Below are 25,799 nucleotides of genomic sequence, written 5' to 3' on the forward strand. Positions count from 1 at the left end.
TGTGTGACTCAGGTCCAGAACTACCCAACCACCCTCTGCTCTGAAAATAACTTGATACTTACCCAAAACAGCTGTAATTTTCCAGCCCGCATCCTTCATTTGCCATGTGGATGCCAATGAAAACCCTCCTTTACTTGGGGTTGGCCGACCAGACTTGTGCCAAAGACCTAACAAAAGTTCCCAGGTCTTTAGGCAGATCATTGCCAGAGCACGGCTGTTAAAGAGTCTCCCGGAATCATGGGCAGCCTCTGCCCTCCCTATCCTTCCCCCACCCAAGGCCCCTGCCTTTCAGAAGCCACAGGAAACCTCTTTTCCAGACATTTTAATTAGAAACTTATAAAACCTCATTGAGTTCCCTATACAAATTTTACACAGGATAGTTTAATATAATGCAAAGTAGCCTGCATCTTTGGTCATCTTTCTGAATCTTGTTATCTTTTTTCCCATACAGTATATTCTGGTCACACTCTCACCCCCATCTCCTTATTTTATTTTATTGAGACAAGGTCTCAAGTATCCCATGCTGGGTTCTAACTCAAGAATGGTCTTCTGAGTTAGAACCTCCACCTCCAGGGTGCTGGGATTACAGACTCCATGAAGTTTTTAAATGATGGAACCCAGGGCTCTGTGCATGCCAGGCGAGCACTCTTCCAACTGAGCTACATCCCTAACTTTCTCATAACCTTTTTGAAATTGAAATCAGAGGCCATTTTTCATTTAAATCACCAGAAAAAAAATCACAGGCATATAAATAGCTGTACATGTGAAATCAGAGAGACTAGTACTAGGGAATTTTTCTGCTTGAATACTTCAAAATAGCTTTGTTTTCAAAATTCTTATTTTGCTCAGTCTGACAGAAGGTGCTCTGGAAATCAGAACTGAGTCTCCAAGGTAAACTAAGACATATACCGAGGAGTGTGTTTGGGGTTAGACATGAGGCATGGGGTGGTAGGTGTAGGTACGTCCTTCCAGGGCTAATGACATGGTGACATCATAAACAGCCACCTGTCCTTTAAGATCGCACAATAGTTCAGCACAAGAATAAGGCCAAATTGCAGTTTTCTTTTTCTTTTCTTTTCTTTTCAGTTTTCTATGCAAGGTAGAAGCTTGTTCTGGCCATGTTCTTCGTGGATACTTCTTTAGATTGGAGGGCTCCCTGACTGGGCTGCTTGTCACTCTGGTAGATGCCCTGCTTAGCCTCCTCTTTACCTGCTCCTTGCGCTTCCCCCAAAGCTTTCCTTCTGCCGAATACCCTGTTCCTTAGTCAGGGAACTGCAAGCAACTGAGTTTTTGGCTCAGCCTCCAAATAAACCCTGCGGTTGTCAGGCAATGGAAGCCAATACCGCCACCAACCCCTCGGTCACGGTCACGCAGATCCTTTCAGAAAGGGGGAAGGCCATCAAGGGCGAGGGTAGGGTGGGGGGGTGGCAAGTGGCCAGGCTGCTGGGTGAGGACCAAAGAGAAAGAACCTGTTGTTAGAAGCCTGACGTCCTTCCCTGCTATTGGGGGTGGGGGGACAGACCAAATAAAACAGTACTTCTGACTTCAGCCGCCATCCCGGGGGCACAGACAGAGGGCAAGAAACGGGGCACAGAGCCAGCCACAGTAGGGCAGGAACAGAGGGCTGTTCAGCTGAGCTGATGACAGACTCCCATCTATTAGCCTGAAGGCAGGTGGCTGCTCCTCCTGCCCTTAAGTTACCCACTGGCATGCACATGTTTCTGGGACTCTTGTATTTAGGCTCTGCCCTGCCCCCTTCAGCTCTCCAGTTAAAGGCTTCAGTTCTGGAAATCAAAGTTCTGAATGGACAATGTGTAGACACGCAGGGGTAGAAAGTACTAGGGACTTGCATATTTCTCGTGAGGGCCCTGAAGAAGCTAAAAAGTAGCTTATAATAGGAGGAGGAATGCGCAGGGCAGCCCAGTTCAAAAGGGGTAAAGTCTTTCATTGACCAGAGGTGGGACTCTTTTAAAGGTGTATGAACTGACTGCAATTTTCTCCTGAAATTCAAGGCCAAAGCAAAAGCAAAAACAAAACAAAACAAAAACCATAGCCTCATAGCCTCTGGGACCTTTCCACAAACTCGTCCTTGTGATTTCCTTGGTGCTTTGAAGGCATAGGGTCTGTGCAGTTGAAAGAACCATTCTTTGTCTCTGAGGGGGAAACACGCGAGCCTGAAAGTGTCCAGCAGACTCTTTGCAGAACTGTTGTAAAGTCACAGTTCTCAGAAGCCAGGGATGAGGTAGCCATGGTCCCTCAGAGTCTCCTGATGTGGTCTTCTCAGGACAAGTGCTCTTTACCCAGCTCTCCCTGGGGCACGGCTACAGGAATGGAGGTCACTACTTGGTTCTGAAACACGAAGATTTTGATTCTTTCAAACACCCAGACGAAGATGAGTAGGATGCTGACATACTGAACCCAGGCAAACTTGATCATCTCCCAGAAGCCTGGCTGGTAAGTATAAAATGTTAAGGAGGCCACAGCTACATGTAAGAAACAGTTACCCCAAAGTTCAGGTCAGATGGGAAATAGAAAGAATATTTCAAATACTCTTGAGATAAAATGGATAACCAGAGATTATTAAGATATAAATATGGATGATTCTGACCCAGAAGAATTGCTTAGAAAGAAACAGGAAATGGATTTTTCTTTCCTGTGGGAATAGCAGTCATCTGTGTGGGGGCTACAGAGCTGCAGCAATTTCCTATCTTGAGTCCCACATCTGTTCCTACTTGGGATAGCTAAGGAACCCTTCTTTTCTTAGAGGGAAGGAGCCACCGCTGACTGGCTAACAGGAAGGATATGAAATGACTTCCACAGGATATCGGATGACAGCATTGATCACAAAAGGAGCTTCGGCGGCCCTGCCCACCAGCCAGATTGGGTTGGGGTCACTCAGGACGGTAGTAACTGCAACACAAACATTAATCATTAATCCAAAATATAAGTAAAGTCTTTGAATGCAGGGGGCTATTTCTGCATTTCAGAACGCAAAGAAGTGGAAAGAGCACTTGAGTGTGCAAAGTTGCTTACACATTATTTAAAAGACTTGCCAAACTACTTCTGCTACAACATGTCAAAAACTTGCAAAGGATCTATGTGGTCTACCATTGCTGAAGAGCTAACTGGAGAAATACTATTTCTCTAGAAAAAGTAGCAATTAAAATGGTGTAGCAGAGTAGGGGAAATATTTTTATTATATAATTAAATAAATAAGAACTTGGATCCCAAAGTGTTTCTGTTTCTAAGTATTATTTATTTGTGTGTGTGTGCTCTTGTGTGTGCGGGTGTCTGTAGAGGACAGATGTGTTGGGTCCCCTGGAGGTGGTATTACAGGCAACTGAGAGATGCCTAACATGGCTACTGGGAACCCCAGTAATTTGGAAAAGTAGCAGCACTCTTTTTTTCTTTAAAAAATTATCATTTATACAGAGTTCTTCTTGTATGTATGCCTAAAGGTCAGAAGAGGGCACCTGATCTTTTTATATATGGTTGTAAGCCACCATGTGGTTACTGGGAATTGAACTCAGGACCTCTGGAAGAGTGGTCAGTATTCTTAACCTTGGAGCTATCTCTCTAGCCCCTTCTTTTTCTTTTCTGAGACACAGTTTCTCTGTGCAGCCGTGGCTGGCCTGGAACTCAGAGATCTGCCTGCCTCTGCCTCCCAAGTGTTTGGATTAAAGGCGTGGACCGCCGCCGCCGCCGCCGCCGCCGCCGCCGCCGCCGCCGCCACCACCCTGCCAGTAGCCAGCACTCTTAACTGCTGATCCACGCTACCAGCCATGTCCTCTTTAAACACATTCATTTATTTAATGTGTGTGTATAGCTGGACCAGCTCTCTCCCTCCACCATGTGAGTCCTAGGTATAGAACTTAGATCACCAGGCTTAATAGAAAAAGCTTTTATCCACTGGCTCCTTTTTTTTGACAGCATCTCATGTAACTCAAGCTGGCCTCCAACTCAGTATGTTACCGTGACTTTCTGATGCTTCTGTCTCTCCCTCCTGAGGGCTGGGGCTACAAATGTGTAAGTGTACGCTACCATGCTTTATGGCTTTATGTGGTACTGGCGACTGAACCTGGGTATTGTGCATACTAGGCAAGAGCTCTCCCAATTGAACTATCTTCTCAGCCCCAAAGAATGAAAGCTGTAGAAACTATTTATATATGGACAAAGAGTGAATGAAATAATAAGAAAAAGAGTTGATTTTCAGACCAATGGTTGTCAGATTTATTAAGACATACTAGAATTGTAAGCCTTCCACTTGTGAAATGTCTGTGGGTATCATCTATAGTGTCTTGCTGCCAAGAAACAATTTTGATGCCTTTAGGAAAAATGTCAGCCCATCAACCAGCCTGGTGCGCTAAGTCAAGCATGGGGATGCTCCTCTAGGGGCTCAACACTATCTGTAGTCAGGCTAGAAATGTCGACTGTCGGACACACACCATCCATAGTTGTCTGGAAACTGAGGATAGTAAATTGTCACTGGATTTTTTTAAATAGGTGTACTATGAGGGATAAGTCAATTAGGCTTAAATACACATTAGAAAGAGGAAACCAGCCAAGCCAGTGATGGGATAAACAAGGCGAGTGATCACTAACCCGTGGGCTCCAGGTGCTAAGTGGGGAAGGATGTGGCTTTGAGGACAGGACATAGGACAATCTGGCAAGCCCATCGACCGCCCATCACCAAGCCTCCACTGGGTTTGTGATTTCCATCTTGGAAAGCATTCCAGCTGTTTGTTTTCATGGCGCCCACAACCTGGGAAGTCTGTGAGCAGTGGCCTCTCCTGGTAACTCACCATTCCTTTCCTGATAGGCAGCAACAATGTGTGTGAGGTCGTAGTCATGGGCAAAAGGACTAGTCCCGTTGATCACAGACACCTGGGGCGAGGTAGGAGGACAAGCTATGAGCATTCCCCTCCCCCCTTTTTTCCACCCTGCTGCTCACCCAGGCGCAATCCTGGAGACCACCCAAAGCCCAGAGACCGAACTCTTATTCTTGTGACCTATTACTATTTCAGTCATCATTTTTTAGAGTTTTTTTTTTTATTATTTATAGTTGTGTGTGTGTGTGTGTGCACACACACTCACTTTGTGGGTTCACAGACCAGCAGAAGGGCCCATGCGTGCGCCTGAATCAGACAAAGGGAATGAGGAAAGAACAGAGGCTGGAGAGCTGGGAGATGGCTAAACTTCTTTCTCTCATGTGTCTAGTTGATTTTTATGTATAAAAACATCGCTTTCCTCCCATTTTTGTTCTAGGAAAACAGGTCATGCTAACCGTGCAGCTTTAAGTATGTGCCCTCCACCCTGGTCCTGTTGGCATGTGCCAGCCATAGGGCTGTTGTACGGACAGTGCTGAGGGCTGAGCCAGCAGGTGTCTCAGGAAGTCACATGGAGACTGAAAAACGTGACATATAAACCTCTTTTTTATTTCTGTTTGAGATGAGTGTTGCTCATTTACGCCATGGAGACTAAAAACGTGACATATACGCCTTTTTTTTTTTTACTTCTGTTTGAGATGACGTGTTGCTCAGTTACCCAGGCTAGTCTTTTTAATTCCTGGCCTCAAGTGACCCTGCCACCTCAGGGGACTACTAGGGCAGGCATACCACCACACCCATCTGTAAACTTTCTCACTTTGGGCTGGCATATGTCACCTGTTCAATAAGTGGTAACTATTTCTTTGAAAATGTATTGACATAGGCATTTTACAAGATCATTTGAAAGATGTGACAGTCAATCTTGACGGTCAAACGGCTTGGCCGGAGCAACACTTGGGAGATTTTAGTAGAGCACACCTTTGAGTGTAAGGCATTTCCAGAAATGATTAGGACAGGAGGGCTCAGGTCTGATCTGTGGTTTGACCCACTGATGGATTCAAATGTGAACAGACATTAGGTGGTTTGGGGGAGTGGAGCTGTTGAAGGTGGGGCCTGGTTGGAGGAAGCAAGGCACTGGGACCTTGGGGAGGGAGGCGTGGCAACGACACACTGCATCTTGCTCTACTCTGCCCCCTGCTGGTCATGGTGTGAGAAGCTCTTTAGTACCCTCTCTCCCACCAGAATGGACTAAAACCTCTGAAACTGTGAGCAAAATCAATCCCTCCTCCTTTCGTTGTTTCTTCAGACGTTTGGCCACAGCAAACGATAAACTAACACAGAACACACTGGGAAGATGTGCGCCTGAGAGCAACAAGTTACTTCTTCAGTCTCCCCTATTTCAGGGTATAAACCAAGGTGTGTCTTTTAGACCTTTTTAAAAATTATTCTTCTTCATGTGTATGTGTGTTTTACCTGCATATATTTATGTGCACTTTGTGTGTGCAGCATGTAAGGAGGCCAGGAGAGAGTGCTGGATCCACTGGAGATGGGATTACAAGTGCCTGGAAGCTGCCATCTGGGTGCTGGAAATCAGTCTTGGGTCCTCCAAAAGAATAGCCAGTGCTCTTAACCACCGAGCCAGCTCTCCAACTCCCTTTCTGCATTTTGTAAGAATTCATGATGGGGCTGGAGAAAGAGTTCAGTTGTTAAGAGCACCGTCTGCTCTTCCGGAGGACTTGGGTTTGGATTCAGCACTGCACATCTGTGATGCATATACATACATTTAGGCAAAATACTCATACACATAAGAAGATCTAAATGCTGTTTCTAAGTGCAAATTTTTCTTCCTTCAAAGGATGTGATAAACACAGGCACGAAGGAGCTAGACCACAAGAAGCATCCTTACATTGTATCTGATATCCAGGCCGCGGTAGCTCAGTGGCTGCTTCTGCTGCAGCCTCAGGTCGCCATTCACATACAACTGTGACCCGGGAACAGCAAAGGAGGACTGAAGAAACGCCATGCTCTGCATCACAAATGTTGACATCCTCTGAAATCATTAAAAAGAGAGACGCCATTGTCCGGTCTGTAGAGCCTGGGGGTTTCACAAGCCACCTGTCTGCAGCTGAAGCTGACAGGCTGGCACACCTGGGCTAGCCCACACAGGAACCTTTCTGCCCAGACCCTCTGACCTATTAATAGTCACTCAAATAATTTAATATTACCCCCAATGAAAAATATTCAATTTGTCTATGTTAAATCCCCAACAATATTCCATAAGTGCCATCTGTGGTGTGGTTCTCCCTAGAAAGGAGGAAAAAGAGAGGACTGACTCACATGAAGTTGGTAGGAGAAGGTCAGAATGAGCTGCACACCGAGAACATTCTCTGTGGCTTGTAGGGGAAGTTCAAGTTTAAAATGGAGCACATCCATTTTTCCATCCTGGTTCCGGTCTTCTTCTCTGGTCTACGAAGGCCAAAGAAAGAAAGAAATTTATTTATTTATTTTAGAATTGTTATATCTGAGGCTGGAGAGATGGCTCAGAGGTTAAGAGCACTGGCTGCTCTTCCAGAAGTCCTCAGTTCAATTCCCAGCAACCACATGGTGGCTCATGGGCACCTATGAGATCTATAATGAGATCTGGTGCCCTCTTCTGGCATGCAGGCAGAACACTGTATACATAATAAATAAATAAATCTTAAAGAAAAAAAAAAAAGAATTGTTATATCTGGGTGGTGGTGGTACACACTTTTTAATCCCAGAACTCAGGAGGCAGAGACCAGCAGATCTCTGAGTTCAAGGCCAGCTTGGTCTACAGAGTGAGTTCCAAGACAGCCAGGGCTACACAGAGAAACCCTGACTTGAAAAACAAACAATTGTTATTTATGTATATGTATATCTGTGACTACACATATGCACATGTATGTGCCTGTGCAAGCCAGAAGACATTGTTGGATGCTCTAGAGCTTGAATTAAAGGTGACTGTGTGCTACCTGATGAAGGCGCTGGAACTTAACTTGGGTCCTCTGCAAGAACAGTATGTGCTCTTAATCACAGAGCCATGTCTCCAGCCCCCAGGGAGAGATTGCTTTTGCCTCTCCCTCTCACTCCTTTTGTCTTTCTTTAGAGTGCTAAGTATTGAACCTGAGACCTCCTACATGTCAGGCAAGTGCGTCACTGCTGTGTGGCAGTTCCATCCCTAAGTCAGCTTGTTTAAATGGGGGAAAACAATCTAATTCTAATCATCATGCATTTACCAAGCAAGCTAAAGAAATCCACCAAGCTCTATTTATACATTTCTTTAAAATTTATTTTTATTTTATGGTTATAAATGTTTGCCTGCACATATGTATGTGCTCTAAGTGCATGCCTAGTTCCCACAGAGGTCAGAAGGGCACTTCAGGAAGATGTTACAGATGGCTGTGAGTCGTCATGTGGGTGCTGGGAACTAAACTCAGGTCCTCCACAGGAGCAGCCATTGCTCTTGGCCACTGATCCTTCGCTCCAGCCCCTATTTTTTTGTTTTTGTTTTTTGAGACAGGGTCTCTCTGTTAGCTTTGGAGCCTGTCCTGGAACTCACTCTGTAGACCAGGCTGGCCTCAAACTCACAGAGATCCGCCTGCCTCTGCCTTCCAAGTGCTGGGATTAAAGGTGTGCGCCACCACCGCCCGGCTAATAATTTATTTAATTTTATATGCATTGGTGTGAAGATGTGAGATCCCCTGGAACTGGACAGTTGTGAGCTGCCATGCTGGGAATTGAACCCGGGTCCTCTGGAAGAGCAGCCAGCATTCTTAGTTGCTGAGCCATCTCTCCAGCACCGCTCCAGCCTGTATTTATACATCCTTAAACTACAGGTACCTTTGCTTCAGATCCTTGAGGCTGGACTATCCATCTCATTGTTCATATCAAAGCTCTAAACCTTGTTTATTTTTTTAGCATCAATCAATAAAGTAAAAAAGGAAACTGAGCAAAATCAATAAGATACCAAGACCACGAATATTTGACAAAAATCAGAGGAGGGCATAAGGAAAGTCACAGCCTATAAATCCTATGTGGGCAATTAAAAATAAGTCACTAGCTGGTGCTGCCAGGCCCAGCTGCACACAGTGAGCTGCCGGTGGCCAGCAGAAGGGACAGCACTGGCACACACCTGCACTTGGATGCTAAGCTCACTCATTTCTTTCCCACTAATACCACTCTGTGAAGAAGAGTTTTTGTTTCTCAAGTGAGCAAGGTTGGGGTCAGGATAGCGGCTTTCAGAGCCTTTCAGTGATTTCTTTCCTTCAAGGCAACAATGTCCTTTTCTTAGGCTTGTTATCACCTCCTGTTCTTCCTCCACTGGCTTCTACTACTACTCCCGTCCTAGCTCATCAGCTTGGGGGGGGGGGACAATGCAACCAGGGCTGCGGAGAGAGCCGCAGAGGCACTTATACATTAGTCAATATGAATGGGATGGGAAAGCGGCGTCTGGGTCTTCTGTGAGTTAGCTTCTGCTGCTATAAGGAAGAGGGTTGTCTTAGTTCAGGTTTCTATTGCTGTGAAGAGACACCTTGACCATGGCAACTCCTATAAAAGAAAGCAATTTAGTTGGGGCTGGCTTACAGTTCAGAGGTTCAGTCCATTATTTCGGCACTGGGAAGCATGGCAGCATGCAGGCAGAGGTGGTACTAGAGAAGGAGCTATATCCAGATGTGGAGGCAGCAGGAAGTAACTGTCACACTGGCGTGGCTTGAGCATCTGAGAACTCAAAGTCTGCCCCAGTGACCACTTCCTCCAACAAAGCCACATCTACTCCAACAAGGCCACACCTAATAGTGCCACATCCTATGGGCCGATGGAGGCCATTTTTATTTAAACCACTACATTCCACTCTCTGGTGTCCCCTAGGTTTGTAACCATATCATAACGCAAAATGCATTTAGTCCAACTTCAAAAGTACCCACAATCTATAAGTCTCAAACTTGCTTAAAAGCCCAATGTTCAAAGTCTCTTCTGAGATTCATGGTAATCTTTAAACTGTACTCCCCTATAAAATAAAAATGAAAAACAGATCACATATTTCCAATATATAATGGCACAGGATATACATCCATTCCAAAATGTAGGGAAGGGAGCACAGTGAAGAAACACTGGACCAAAGCAAGACCAAAAAACAGCTGGGCAAACTCCAAACTCTGCATCTCCATGTCTGATGTCAAAGCACTCTTCAGACCTCCAACTCCATTCAGCTTTGTTGACTGCAACACACTTCTCTCTCTTGAGCTGGTTCCACTCCCTGTTAGCAGCTCTCCTTGACAAAGTATCTCACGACTCTGGCATCTCCAGTATCTTGGGGGTGGCTTCACCTTCACAGCTTCATGAAATGACCTCTTTAGACATCCAAGCAGAGATACCCCTGACACATGAGTGGCCTAAGATGTTTTCCTCAGTTGTGGAGGGAGATTCCATAACCCCTTTCTTTTATCCTTGACTCTAAAGCCAGAACCACGTGGCCGAAGCTGCCAGGTTCTGCAGCTTGCTGGGGCTGAAACATGGTCCCCTTGTTCAATTACATCTTCACCAGCTTTCTGTTTTTGATGGTTATCTTCACTACCTAAGCTTGGCTGTCCTGGAACTAGCTCTGTAGACCAGGTTGGCTCTGAACTTAGTCATCTGCCTCACTCTGCCTCTGAAGTTCTGGGATTAAAGGCATGTACCACCACACCCGGCTCTAAGCTTTTCTTTAATTTCTTTTCCAAGTTGGAAACTTAGCTGGATGGGGTCTTGCTCTGAGGTCACCTCTCCCTTTATTCCACTTAGCATCAGGCTTTTCTTTAACCTGCTCACACTTCCTGAAGCCCCTTTTCTCCTTGAACTGTACATTTTGCATTTTTATTTGCTCAGCTTGCTCCTTTTCATCATAAATCTGTATAAGAGTGAACACTAGTAACCACACAACAGTCTATACTAGGCTGTTTTGAGATTTCCTCTGTCAAAGCTGTTGATCCAAACTCTTCAATTTAATCTCAGGCAGATTTTTTTTTTTTGACAAGAACAGAAAACAGCCACATTTTTTGCCAAAATATCACAAGATCAATCTCTAGACCACATACTAATAATCCTCTCTTCTGAAGCCTTTTGAAGCAGGCCCCCACTGTTCAAATCACCTCAGCACCACTGTCTTCCCTGTTCCTACTAATATAGCTCATTAAGCCATGCTTAAAGCTTTCCAATGCTTTCTTAACCCGAAGTCTCAAAGTCTACATTCCTCCAAACAAAAGCAAGGTCAGGTGTATTACAACAATATCCCAGTCCCTGATACCAACTTCTGTCTTAGTTAGGGCTTTATTGTTGTAATGAGACACCATGACCATGGCAACTCTCAGAAAGGAAAACATTTAATTTGGGCTGGCTTACAGTTCAGAGGTTTGGTCCATTGTTGTTATGGTGGGAAGCATGGTGGCATATAGGCAGACATGGTGCTGGAGAAGTAGCTGAGAGTTCTACATCTGAATCAGCAGGTAGCAGAAAGAGGAGACACTAGGCTTCATGCTGGGGGATGTTCTGTATGACAAATGTGTTGCTCTGATTGGTCAATAAATAAAATACTGATTGGCCAGTGGCTAGGTAGGAAGTATAGGCAGGACTAACAGAGAGGAGAAAAGAAAGAACAGGAAGGCAGAAGGAGACACCGCCAGGACAAGCAGCATGTGAAGATGCCGGTAAGCCATGAGTCACGTGGCAAGGTATAGATTTATAGAAATGGATTAATTTAAGAAAAGGACAGTTAGCAAGAAGCCTGCCATGGCCATACAGTTTGTAACCAATAGAAATCTCTGTGTTTACTTGGTTGGGTCTGAGCGGCTGTGGGACTGGCGGGTGACAAAGATTTGTCCTGACTGTGGACAAGGCAGGAAAACTCTAGCTACAGCCTCGCTTGAGTTTCTGAAACCTCAAAGCCTGCCACTAGTGACCACTTCCTCCAACAAGACCACACCTCCTAATAGTGCCACTCCCTGTGAGCCTATGGGGGCCAGACTGTCTCCTGGACTCTAGGGCTGGACAGGAAAATAAAGACCACGCTTCTCAATTTACAAGGGCAGAGGGGCCAGGAGAGAACTGCCAGGAGGGTGCAGATTCCAGCAGGTTGTGGGAGGGCGAGGAACTCACTTCACTTGATCTGTATAGTACGTGTCAAGCCTCAGACAGAGACCAAGTGCTATCTACATTGTACAGACGAGAAACTCTAGACAGGAAGTCAGGCACAGTTGGGAAACTGTCTAACAGGATTTAAGACTGGGTGTTTAACTGTGTTTCAGCCTTTTGGCTAATAAAATCAGGTGAAGGTTAGGTGTTTTTAATTCAAATTTCCTTTTAGTACTAAATTGTCCAGACTTGGAAGGAGAAAAAAGATAACAAAACAAAACTAAGAGTAACCATGTATGGTGGGGCACACCATAATCTCAGCATATGGGGAACCTGAGGCAGAAGGATCACTACAAATTTGAGGCCAGCCTGAGCTACATGGAGTGCAAGGCCTGCCTAGACTGCAGAGTGAGACCCTGCATCAAAAATAGATAGATAGATAGATAGATAGATAGATAGATAGATAGATAGATAGATGGATGGATGAATGAATGAAAGAAAGATCTGGGCATGGTGGTGCACACCTGTGATCCTAGCACTGGGAAGGCCGAGGATCAGGAGTTTAAGGTCTTCCTCAGCTACACAGCAAGGTTTGAGGCCAGCCTAGGTTATACAACACCTCATCTCAAAAAACTAACAGTGAGGGAGTATTAAACCTGTGAACTTCAAAGAGGAAAAACAAGCCGATTATCTGATTAAGGCAAGCTGTATTTTGGAGTGCATCTGGGACTGGCCAGCCTACCTGCTTTTTCCTATGTTGAGATTTTAGAGAACAGCCCGTTAACCTCTTAAGGTCCCTTTTATGGGAAAGATAAAGTATTATGGGGGTGAGAGAGTTAGCTGTTATACATTGTTAGAAAAATACAATAAACCAGGCAGTGGTGGCACACACCTTGAATCCTAGCACTCGGGAGGCAGAGGCAGGTGGATCTCTGTGAGTTTGAGGCCAGCCTGGTCTACAGAGTGAGATCCAGGACAGGGACCAAAACTACACAGAGAAACCCTGTCTGAAAAAAAAAAAAAAAAAAAAAAAAAAAAAAAAAAAAAAACCAAAAAAGAAAGAAAAATACAATGAGCTTGGGCATGATGTGGTAGTGCACACCTTTAATCCCAGTACTCAGAAAGCAGAGACAGGCAATCTCTGTGAGTTTGAGGTCAGGCTGGTCTATAAAGTGAGTCCCAGGACAGTCAAGGCTGTTGTACAGAGAAACCTTGCCTCAAAAAAACAAAACAACAAAAAATGGGCTGGAGAGATGGCTCAGAGGTTAGGAGCACTGACTACTCTTCCAGAGGTCCTGAGTTCAATTCCCAGCACCCACATGGTGGCTCACAATCATCTGTAATGAGATCTGGTGCCCTCTTCTGGCCTGCAGGCATCTATGCAGGCAGAACACTGCATATATAATAAATCTTTAAAGAAAAAAAAAGAAAAATACTAGGAAAGGAACAAGGGTAAGGATATATATCCTGTGAATAGAGTTGCAATTTTTTTTTTGTTTTTTGTTTTTTCGAGACAGGGTTTCTCTGTGTAGCTTTGCGCCTTTCCTGGAACTCACTTGGTAGCCCAGGCTGGCCTCGAACTCACAGTGATCTGCCTGGCTCTGCCTCCCGAGTGCTGGGATTAAAGGCATGCGCCACCACCGCCCGGCTAGAGTTGCAAATTTAATGTAAGTTGAAAACATATTTTGCAGTTTACACCAGCTCTAAGAAACAGGAACTTATTCTTTTTTTTAGGGGGGGGGGTCTGGCTAGGAACTTCTTCTTTTTTTTTTTAATAATTTATTTTTATCTTATGTGCATTAGTATTTTACCTATATGTATGTCTGTGTGAGGGTGTCAGAGCTTGGAGTTAGACAGGTGTGAGCTGCCACATGGGTGCTGGGAATTGAACCTGGGTCCTATGGAAGAGCAGCCAGTGCTCTTAACCACCGAGTCATCTCTCCAGTCCCATATTCTTAATTACAAATAGAAACTTTAACTTGTGGGGGAGGGTTAAGAGCACTGGCTGCTCTTCCAGAGGACCTGAGTTCAATTCTCAGCAACCACATGGTGGCTCACAAACATCTATATTGGGATGATGTCCTCTTTTGGCATAAAGGTGTTGTAGATGTGTCCAACAGTCTTATTAAATAAGAAACACAGAAACAATGTAAAAGAGAAAGCCGAGAGGTCAGAGCTCAGAGCTAAAATCTCACCCTTCCTCCTGTCCCAGCTTCCCGAAAGAGAGCTATATCCTGTCTGTTTGTGTTTTTATAGTATTTTGTTCTGCCTCCTCATTGGTTGTAAACCCAAACACGTGACTGTCTGAATGTACAGCCCCCTAGGTCTTAAAGGCATATGTCTCCAATGCTGGCTGTATCCCTGAACACACAGAGATCTATGGGATTAAAGGTGTGTGCCACCACCGCCACACTCTTGCTATGGCTCTAATAGCTCTGACCCCCAGGCAACTTTATTTATTAACATACAATCAAAATCACATTTCAGTACAATTAGATTACCACCACAAGGTGTGGTATAGATAGAGCACTCATATACATTAAATAGATCTTTAAAGAAAGAAAGGAAGGAAGGAAGGAAGGAAGGGAGGGAGGGAGGAAGGAAGGAAGGAAGGAAGAAAGAAAGAAAGAAAGAAAGAAAGAACAAGAAAAGGAACCTTAACTTGCAAGGATAGACAGTAACTTATTCTTTGACTATTTAACTACAAACAGAAACCTTAACCTGCACAGGAACTTATTCTTTGGGTTTTTGTTTGTTTGTTTTTGGTTTTGAGAGACAGGGTTTCTCTGTGTAACAACCTTGGCTGTCCTGGATCTTGCCCTGTAGACCAGTCTGGCCTTGAACTCACAGAGATCCACTTGCCTCTGCCCCCTAAGTGCTGGGATTAAAGGTGGGCACTACCACTGCCCAACAGAACTTATTCTTAACTGTCTTAACTGCAAACAGAAACCTGTTTTGGTCTCACAGGAGGTGGAGAGTTAATTCATCAGTTAAGAGCACTGTGTGCTGCTCTTCCAGAGGACCAGAGTTTGGTTCCCAGCACTCATACTGGGTGCCTCACAACCACCTGTAACTCTAGATCCATGGAATCCAATGCCCTCTGGCCTCCATAGGTACTTACACTCATGTGCACACACAAATCAAAATAATAGAAATTAATCTTAAAATAACAATAATAATAATAATAAGGCCAGTGAGATGGCTCACTTGGTAAAGGTGCCTGCTGCCAAGCCCAATGACCTGTGTTTGATCCTCAGGACTCACACAACTGAAGGAGAGAACTGACTCTAAGATCTGTCTTCTGACTTCCATGCGTACACACACACAAACAAAAACCCCAAAGATGCTGGGAAACATCATTTTGTACAAAGGTAGCATTGTACTGGGGAAAGTACCAAATAAATACAAAACAGCACCAGGTAATTGCCCAGGGACACAGAGAAAAATGAAGCAGGCTAAAATGGGAGAATGGAGAGGGTGGAAATTAACAGGGATTTTTACGGGAGGTGTTTGGGACGACCTAACTTGCTGGTACCATGGCAACAGAAGTGCCTGCATATCTGGGGGTCTGGGTGGAGGGTGATCCAGGCTAAGCAAGGGTTTGTGTGCTGGGTGTGGGTGGCGTCAGGCACCTGGACAGTGAGGAAGGCTGAGGAAGAACAGACTCTTTGCATATGGGCGCTACAAGCTTCCCAAACACCACCAGCCACTGAGCACCACGTGTTCAAACATGAGCCTCTGGGGCACACGCCACGTTCAAACCCTAACAGCGACTGATACAAACAGTGATAAAAGCAGTCATCCAGGGGGAACTGGAGAGACAGCTCAGCTCTTAAAAGTCCTGACTGCTCTTCCAGAAGACCCAAGTTCAATTCCTAGCACCGACATGGAGCTCACAACCGTTTGTAACTTCAGTCCCAGGGGATCCATTGCTGGCTTCTGGGGACCCACGGTGCCCAGAACATGCAAGTGGGCAAAACACCCACACACATAAACTAAATGTATTTTTTGTTTTTCAAAGAGTAAGACATTCAGAGAGCTGATACCTCAACAATAATTTTAGCTCAGTTCCTAAAATCTGATTGGCACCTGGTTAAGAAAATTCATAAATCACACTACTTTGTTTTATGAAATATATGTATAATTTGGAACTTTAAAAATTACATTTATGGGGCTGGAGAGATGGCGCAGTGGTTAAGAGCATTGGCTGCTCTGCCAGAGGGCCTGGGTTCAATTTCTAGCACCCACCTGGCGGCTCATAACTGTCTGTGACTCCAGTTCCAGAGGATCCGGCATCCTCACATTGACACACATGCAGGCAAACCAACAATGTACATAAAATAAAGGTAAGTCAATTTAAGAAGTTCTACTTCTTTATTTAAGTGTGTGGGTGGCACACGAGCAGAGGTCAGAGGACAGCTTTCAAGAGACAGTTCTCTTCTTCTACCATGTGGGTTCTGGGGGTGAAACACAATTCATCGGGCTTGGTGGCAAACACCTTTGTCTGCTGGGCCAGCTAACTGGCTCAGTTTCTGTGGTTTTTAAAAACACTCATACACATAAAATAAACCTAAAATTCAGAGAAGAAAAAAAGGCTGGGTGGTGATGGTGCACGCCTTTAATCCCAGCACTTGGGAAGCAGAGGCAGGTGGATCTCTGTGAGTTAAGAGGCCAGACAGGTCTACAAAGTGAGTTCCAGGACAGCCAGGACTATATCGAGAAACCCTGTCTCAACAAACCAAAACAAAACCCCCAAAAGCAAACAAACGAAAAACAGACTCTAAAACATTAAAAGAAAATAGGGCTCTTGGGGACACTGTTCTAGGGGAGCTGACGAGAGCAGTAACAAGGCTGTGACTCCTGAACACTTTCCCCAGTTAGCAACTACAAAGGCACCTCCCAATGTTGGTCAAACCTTGACCTTAAAACCAGGGCCTCTGGTGGGAAGATGGAAGTGGGGGATCTTTGACTGGTGTGTAAAATGAATGAAACAATTTCCTTAATTAAAAACAAAACAAAACAAAACAGGGCCTCCAGCAGGGAGGTGGTGGCACACACCTTTGATCCCAGGGCTCAGGAGACTGAGGCAGGCGGATCTCTGTGAGTTCAAGGCCAGCATGGTCTACAGAGTGAGATCCAGGACATCCAGGGCTACACAGAGAAACCTTGTCTTGAAAAACCAAAACAACAATACTACCATGGTGTCCGTGACTCCTTCGACAGTTTTCTAGACATGGTGAAGGGTGAAGTGCTGTGGGATGGTCTGTATGTCAAATGTGTTGCTCTGATCCATAATATTGGTTAATAAATAAAACACTGATTGGCCAGTAGCCAGGCAGGAAGTGTAGGCGGGACTAACAGAGAGGAGCATTGAGATAACAGGAAGGTGGAGGGAGACACTGCCAGCCGCTGCCATGACAAGCAGCTTGTGAAAATGCTGGTAAGCCACGAATCACGTGGCAAGGTATAGATTTACAGAAACGGGTTAATTTAAGATATAAGAACAGTTAGCAAGAAGCCTGAGCCATTAGGCCAAACAGTTTAAATAATATAAGTGTCTGTGTGTTTATTTTATAAGTGGGCTACGGGACTGCTGGGGCTTGTCCGGACCTGGAGAGAAAACTCTCTAGCTACAGTGAAGCCAGCCCGAATCTATGGTCAGAGCTAAAATAAAAGTATTTGACTGATGGGCAGTGGTGGTGCACGCCTTTAATCCCAGCACTCGGGAGGCAGAGGCGGTTCTCTGCGAGTTTGAGGCCAGCTTGGTCTCCAAAGCGAATTCCCTGTCTCGAAGGTAAAAAAAAAAAAAAAAGGCGGGGGCGGGTTGGGGATTTAGCTCAGTGGTAGAGCGCTTGCCTAGCAAGCACAAGGCCCTGGGTTCGGTCCTCAGCTCCGGAAAATTAAAAAACAAAACAAAACACATCTTCTAAGAAGCCTCAGTTTAGCTGGGTGGTGGTGGCACATGCCTTTAATCCCAGTACTCAGGAGGCAGAGGCAGGCAGATCTCTGTGAATTCAAGGCCAGCCTGGTCTACAGAGCGAGATCCAGGACAAGCACAAAGCTACACAGAGAAACCCTGTCTCGAAAAAGAAATGGATTTTTTTGGATCGTATCTTGCTATGTATTGATACCCAGGCTTGCTTGTTGAACTTGTGGTCCTCGTGAGTAGTGGACAGTACAGCCACACACCATTATGCCCAGCTAGACACCGTTCACATGAAACCCAGGACAAAGGAGCCCTTCCCAGTCTACTTCATATGTAAAATGGTAGCATGATCTCCACCTCACACAATTACTGTGAGAATAAAAGAAGGTATATATTGTTTTCAAAATTAGTAGCTAACATTTACTGTTTATTACAGGCCAAATGCCATAGAAAGGACTTTAAGTATGCTATCTAACAATAAAGTGCTTATTCTGTGTACAGGGAGATAGGGGTGAGAAGATAAGCCATAGAGAGTCAACAGGGACTTTTACGACCTTACTTGTATCACATCACTAGGCTACTGTCTGCCTGCTTTTTATGAACACTGGAGACACAATTCACATGCCATAAAACCTGCTCTTTAAAAAGTGAAAAAATGGGGGGCTGGAGAGATGGCTCAGCAGTTAAGAGCACTGGCTGCTCTTCCAGAGGACCCCCGGTTCAATTTCCAGCACCCACAGGGCAGCTCACAACTGTCTGTAACTCTAAGATCTTGACATCCTCACACATACAAGCAGGGAAAACACCAATGTACATAAAACAAAAAAAAAAATAAATAAATAAATTATTTTCAAAAATGATAAAAGGTGGGCTGATGATTTAGCTTAGTTGGTAGAACATTTGCTGAGTATGCATGAAGCCCTGGGTTCAATTCTCAGCACCATATAAACCAAGTGTGGTGGTGAGTGCTTGCAACCCCAGAATACAGGAGGCAGAGGCAGGAAGATTAGAAGTTCAAGGCTGGTCTGGGCTATGTAAGGCCTTGTCTCAGAATAATAATGATATATATATATATCAATCGTGTGAACGGTGTCCAGCTGGGCACAGCAGTGCATGCCTGTAAGGTCAGCCTATTAATGGGGCTGTGGTAGGAAGATCCCAAGTTCAGCAAACCAGCCTGGATATCAACACAAAGAGAGCAAGACACAACTCAAAAAAATTCATGTCTGTGTCTTACATACTTAGTCCTAGCCAGTGAAATAGATTTCAGTTTATCTACTAAGTGTTGGGTTATATATAAGTACTTTTAAGTGTAGCTTTTGAAGAATTGCTAAACCGTTTAATTGTCATCCAAAGTGACTTTACCATTTTATATAATTATCTGGTTTTAGATATCTATGGATTTTTGTTTTGTTTTGTTTTGTTTTGTATTTCAAGACAAGGTTTCACCATGTAGCCCTGGTTGTCCTGGAACTCACTCTGCAGACTAGGCTGGCCTCAAACTCACAGAGATCTGCCTGCCTCTGCCTACCAAGTGCTAGGATTAATGGTGTGCATCACCACTGGCCAGTGAATTTTTTTTTAATTGACATCTTCTGGATTTTTGTTTTATTTATTTATTTATTTATTTATTTATTTATTTATTTATTTATTTATTTATTTTTGAGGCAGGGTTTCTCTGTGTAGCTTTGTGCCTTTCCTGGAATTCACTCTGTAGCCCAGGCTGGCCTCGAACTCACAGAGATCCGTCTGGCTCTGCCTCCCGAGTGCTGGGATTAAAGGAGTATGCCACCACTCCTGGCTTTGTTTTTTTTTTAATTGACATTTTCTTTTTTTTTTTTTAATTGATTAAAGTAAGCTTTTTTATTTGTGTACATGGGCTGCCTTCCAGGCAGGGTTCAAGAGGTCAGCATTGGATGTAAGGAAGACAAGGTTTTTATCACTCAGGGTTAGGGGTTTTCCAAATGGAGGATGTGGTGGGCAAATAGGTGGGGCCACAGGAGCAGCACATAACAAGGCGGTCATTCTTTAAAAATATTTTGTAGACTGCCTTCTAATTTCTTTTTTGGTACGTAGAGTCATTAATTCATTTAAAAATATTTTATTTTTCTTTATGTGTATGTGTATATGTATCTCTGTAAGTGTTTGCATATGAGTTCGGATTCCTGAAGAGGCCAAAGGAGAGCATCAGATCTCCTGAAACTGAAATTATGGTTGGTTGTTAACTACCTAAGATGGATGCCAAGAACTGAACTCAGGTTGTCTGCAAAAGCAGCAAGCACTCCCAACCACTGAGCCACCTCTCCAGTACCAGTGATTAATTATTTTTTGCATCGTTAAACAAATGTTCCACAGCATAAACAAATGTAACACATCTTAAAGTAACATTCTACTACACACCATTGATTTACTTTCCCAGAATTCCTTGCGGACACAACAGCCATTTTTGACTTTGGCTGTCAGATGTCTCTCTTGAAGAGGGAACTACAGCACCAATACACAAGAACCACAGAGGGTCTTTTCAACAGTAGTGACAGTTGCAGCAGCAGCTCCAGGGCCAGTGCTCAGGGATTATTTTTTTAGGTACAACTTGAAATCATTCTCAAGTCAAGCACTCAGCCAGGAAGCAAGCGAATAATTTACTGAACAATTATAAATAACCAGTAAGAGATTGTGGGGGGTGGGCTACAGTGGTTAAGAGCAATAGCTTAATTTAACTTCCTCTTCCAGAGGACCAGGGCTTGATTGCCAGCACCCAAATCGTGGCTTGCAACCATCTGCAACTCCAGTTCCAGGGGTCAACACCCTCTTTTAGCCTCCATGGACACGGCATCAACATGGTACACAGCCATAAATGCAGGCAAAACAAAACAGTCACATACACAAAAAATAATAAATCAATTTTTTAAAAATTGTTTTAAAAGAGAGGCTTAAGAAAAGGAGTTGTGTTTTATTTCTTCTAAGGCAGGGTCTCACTTTAGCCCTACCTGAAATGTAACTCACTGTGTAGCCCAGGCTAGCCTTAGACTCATAATGATCCTCGTATTTTAGCCCCTCAAGTGTTGTGATTACAGACATGAGCCACCACATCTGGTGTTTTTTTGAAGTGTGTGTGTGTGTGTGTGTGTGTGTGTGTGTGTGTGTGTGTGTGTAAGGGATTGAACCCAGAGGCCTGCACATGAACTATACCACTGAACAACATCCCTAGACTAAGGCCTCTGTTTCCCTAGCTGGGCGAAATCATCCAGGCTAGGGCTGTAGCTCAGTGGTAGAGTGCTTACCTAGAACACTTAAGGCCTTAGGGTAGAGCCCCACCATTTAAAACAAACAAAACACAATGAACATAGCACATCCATCCAGTACTAAAGAAAATTGGTCTTGGCTTCTTAAATTTGAAATTAGACCCAGGTACCAGAAGTGGAGGAAGAGGAGGATCAGCGCTCTCAAGGGAGTGGCTTCTGGTTCTAGAGATAAGGAGCCGACTCCAGCCCACTAAGCTACTAGCCAGTTGTCGCGAATGAGTAAGTAAAAATAAAGAACAAAACCCAATGTTTATCCTTGCTTTTCTTTAAGAAGCCCAGTGACTACACAGGGAGACACAGGTCTGCCTCCACGCGGGCCTCTCACCCAATGACTCTTCATCAGAGCAGTGGTTCTCAACCTGTGGGTCGTCACGTATCAGATATTTACATTACAATTCATAACAGTGGCAAAATTACAGTTATGAAGTAGCAACAGAAATAATTTTATGGCTTGGGGTCACCACCACATGAAGAACGGTGTTAAAAAGTTGCAGCATTGAGAAGGTCGAGAACCACTGTGTTAGCAGCTCAAGAATAAAACTGGGGCCAGGTGTGGTGGTCCTTGCTCCTAATCAAGTACTCAGTAAGAGCAGGAAGGAGGATCACCAGTTCACGGGACAACCTGTGCTACACTGCAAAGCCCTGTCCTACGGAAAATAAATAAACAAACAGATAGATAGATAAATAGGGAGCTGGGAGTGTAGCTCAGTGGGCAGAACACTTGCCTAGCCATTTTGAGATGCTGCATTGGCTCACCAGAACCACAGTAAGTAAATAAGAAGTAAAAACACGCCGGGCAGTGGTGGCGCACGCCTTTAATCCCAGCACTTGGGAGGCAGAAGCAGGCGGATCTCTGTGAGTTCAAGGCTGGCCTGGTCTATAAAGTGAGATCCAGGACAGGCGCAAAGCTACACAGAGAAACCCTGTCTCGAAAAACAAACAAACAAACAAACGAACAACAACAAAAAGAAGTAAAAACAGGTACAGTGGCCCACAACTGCAATCTCAGCACTGGGCAGGCACAGATCAGTCTTTGAGGTCATCCTTGGCTACAAATCCAGTTCCAAGCCACCCTGGGCTACATGCCACGTAGTCTCAAAAAAATCCAAAGGGGGTCTTACAAAAACCACATGATTTCAAAGCAAAAACTTTTACCCGTTGCTTGATGAGTGTGCTTAAAAACGCTTTCCAGGTGTTTAGATAACATCTGTTCTGGTGTATCTCCATTTCTGTTTTGAGTATTCTCTACTGACACTCCTCCGTGAGGAAAGCTGGAGCCTGAGCTCCCCTCTTCCCACCAGCCCCCATCAGGCACACTCCTCTCCCATCCCTTCAACTGAGCTAGACCCATATGTTGGTCAGCCAGTATTCAGTGTGGTAACCAGGACAAGGCAAGTCCTGTTCACAATGATGAATGTGTTTCCTTCCTTGCTTTTTCTTATGTTGTATTTCCCTGCACTTAACAATTATTTGCTTGCCTCGTTTTCTTTATACGCATAACATTTCAACAAAAAGCTCCTGTTGACACTTAAAGGTGTACGATTTAAGTCTGGGTGTGTGGTCATGCCTGTAGCCCAGCTTCTTAGGGGGCTGAAGTGGGCTTATTGCTTCAGCCAAAGCAAGTTTGGACAGGCAACAGAGCAATGACCCATCTCAAAATTTTGTTATTCAAATATTAATTCTTTTTTTTTTTTTTTTTTTTTTTTTTTGAGCTGAGGATGGAACCCAGAGCCTTGAGCTTGTTAGGCAAGCGCTCTACCACTGAGCTAAATCCCCAACCCTCAAATATTAATTCTCATAGAAAAAAATTGAGGCAGATTTTAAAAACCCAAGGAGTAAGGGTCAAAGGTAAAGAAGGACCCTTGCAGCCAGCCCTGAAAATCCGAGCTGGACCGCTGCATGGCTGAAGGAGAAAACTGAGTCCTTCAAGTTCTTCTCTGACTTCACAAGCCAGCGCCATGGTCTTTTGAGACAGAATGGGCTTGTGTTTGCTGTGTAGCCCAGGGAAGGGGGCAATCCTCCTGCCTCAGCTGGGATGGCAAGCGTAGGTTAGGAACGGACAAAACATTTACCAACAAATAACTGGTTAAATCCATCACTCCTTATGTCATTAAACCATCTACAGACCTTAAAACTAATAAGGTTGGTTAACAAGTACTGCTACATTACCAACCACATTGGACCCTTACTTTTCCGTCATCGCGTATAAACCTATACCTCTTTAATATCTCCCCACGAGCCTACAGGTTTGTGATCAGAAAATTATATATATATACATATATATGTATTTCCATACATATATGGAAAAATTAAAGAGCAAAGTAATCTGAATTAGAGTTTGTGTATGTATTGCTATTCACATGACCAACAAGGTTTTCATATTTTAAAGTTCTTATTTAGCTGTTGGCGGGAAAGTCTGAATTCTTTTTCCCCCTATCAGCTACACGTTTGCCTTATATGGCTAATAATTAGCTGTATCTGAAAGAATCCACGTTTGAAAGTAGGAAAGCCAGATGTTCCATACGTCTAAGGGAAAGCATTTTCAGAATACGAACGGAAAGGGGTGACTGTAAAGAAGCATTTGACTTATGCGAAAGTAAACACTAAACTGCAGACAGTAAAAATGCTTCAGTTTCATGGAAGACAGCTGCAATGTGGAGCGGGGTGGGGGAGGTGTGTGTCGGGGTGGGGGTGTTAGCCTAACCCTGACAGGCGTGGCTTGGCCAAAGCACGAGCCGAGAACTCAACCAATCAGCGCTTGCCCCCGCCCCTGTGTCCAGTCTACATAAAACGCTGGTACTGTCTGGACTTCCAGTGTGGAAACTCAGCGACATCCTTGAGTTTACAGAACTCAGGCTTCAAGCCCAGTGGTAAAGTGTTCTCACGGAAGCGCACAGTCCTGGGTTTGATTCCTAGCACCCCATAAACTGGAGCATGGCGTTGCATAACTGAAATCACAACACTTGGGAAGGTGGAGGCCAAAGGATCAGATGTTGAAGGCCGTCCTGGGATACATGAGACCTGCCCCCAGCATCCCTCCCCACCCCCCAAAAAAAATCCAAGCTGGGATCCCTGGAACTCCCTCCTGTTCCCCAGGGCCCACGCACCGACACGAGGGGGACGCGCAGGTGAGCCCCCTGCAGTCTGTTGAAGGTGGGGAACGTGCTCCAGGCGAGGAAGGCTCCGGGCTCGGGCCCCAGCAGGGCCACGAGCAGCACCTGGTGCTGGAAGCGCACGCTCGGCTGCTCCTCGTAACTGCTCCGCTTCAGCCAAAACCCTGCGAGAGACAAGGCGGGTTGGGGAGCCAGGTCAAGAGAGCGGGCCTGGGCCAGAGGGCCGCGCCGAGCCATGTGGCTCTCCAAGCCCAAGCAGGCTCACCGTGGCTCCGGAAGGCCACCAGCAGAGGAGGGATGTAGGTGAGCGCCGTGGCCAGCAGTAGGAAGAGCGCGGCCTTGGAGCAGAGCCCCGCACGATAGCCGCGCTCGGCCGGGTGGGAGAAGAGCTGGTACAGCGCCATGAGCGCAGGGCCCGTAGCGCCGAGTCTCCACGGCAACGACGGCGGGCAGAGGAACCAATCGCAAGCACGCAGGCCTTTAGTAGGGGTGGGGCTAGCGGGATGTGCTGGATTAGAAAGGAGATGCATTTTATGCATTGCCTTTGGTCCCTTCAAGAAAACAGCAAAACCACTATTTCCACTCACTGAAGTCTGTGTCATCTTCTATCCACATATGCATAGGAGTTGACTTGGTAAACATTTCCCCGTAGGTCATCTATTAACGCACGACACGCGGGTGGTGAATGTAGCTTAGTTGGTAGGAGTTTAGCCTACCATGCAGGAAGCCCTGAGTTCATCCCTAGCACTTCATTAAACGAGGCACAGTGGCCCACATCTGTAATACCAGCAACCCGTGAGGTGGAAGCTGGAGGATCAGAAGTTCGAGGTCATCTTTAGCTACATTGTGAGTTGGAGGCCAGCCTGGAATACACTGGACTTCGTCTTAATACAAAAACTTCAATGTGAGGCAGAGCCAGGCTGATTTCTGTGAGTTCCAGGCCAGCCTGGTCTACAGAGGGAGATCCAGGACAGGCACCAAAACTACACAGAGAAACCCTGTCTCGAAAAGACCAAAACCAAAACCCAAACCAAACCAAACTCCAATGTGGTTCATACCGAAGCCGAGCCATTTAATGTAACAAGGCCACAGTTCTGGAGCCATGTACTTTTGACTTCCAATTTGGTTCTGTTTTCACCATACCACATAGCAGGAAAGTCAGAAAATAGCACACAAATCCCCTGGTTGTTCAAAGGTTAGAAGTAATTTATTAAATGACTCCTTCTGATGTATGTGGTTAGGTATATGTGTTGGTATCATATTCCCCAAAATTAGCATTTACTGATAGATTATGTGAACACTTACTACTGCCAATATTTCAACATGGAAGAAAGTTAGCTTTTGTTTTGTTTTGTTTTGTTTTGTTTTGTTTTGTTTTGTTTTGTTGGTTTTTCAAGACAGGGTTTCTCTATGTAACTGCCCTGGCTGTCCTGGAACTCTCTCTGTAGGACAGGCTGGCTTTTAACTCTCAGAGATCTGCCTGTCTCTGCCTCGTAAGTGCTGG

General features: G+C 45.0%; 1 protein-coding gene across 1 annotated transcript; it reads right to left on the reverse strand.

The window, feature by feature from the left end:
• Nucleotides 1-306: 306 nt before the first annotated feature.
• On the reverse strand, nucleotides 307-24,733 carry Tmem231 (transmembrane protein 231). The gene is made up of 7 exons (XM_028892767.2): nucleotides 24,561-24,733; nucleotides 24,290-24,459; nucleotides 7,164-7,292; nucleotides 6,733-6,876; nucleotides 4,803-4,884; nucleotides 2,805-2,910; nucleotides 307-2,458 (listed from the first exon to the last, which is right to left on the reverse strand). The coding sequence occupies exons 1-7, from the start codon at nucleotides 24,697-24,699 to the stop codon at nucleotides 2,281-2,283; spliced, it is 948 nt and encodes a 315-aa protein (XP_028748600.1). The 5' UTR covers nucleotides 24,700-24,733; the 3' UTR covers nucleotides 307-2,280.
• Between the last annotated feature and the right edge of the window lie 1,066 nt (nucleotides 24,734-25,799).

Source organism: Peromyscus leucopus, chromosome 5 (genome assembly GCF_004664715.2).
Source record: "Peromyscus leucopus breed LL Stock chromosome 5, UCI_PerLeu_2.1, whole genome shotgun sequence".
NCBI lineage: Eukaryota > Metazoa > Chordata > Mammalia > Rodentia > Cricetidae > Peromyscus > Peromyscus leucopus.

Coding starts and splice junctions, on each gene's coding strand:
- Tmem231 (XM_028892767.2), bottom strand. CDS start 24,699: ATGGCGCTGTACCAGCTCTTCTCCCACCCGGCCGAGCGCGGCTATCGT. Junction 4,885..6,732: donor GCCTGGATATCAGATACAAT/GTAAGGATGCTT, acceptor ACCTCGCCCCAG/GTGTCTGTGATCAACGGGAC. Junction 2,459..2,804: donor TATCCTGTGGAAGTCATTTC/ATATCCTTCCTG, acceptor AACATTTTATAC/TTACCAGCCAGGCTTCTGGG.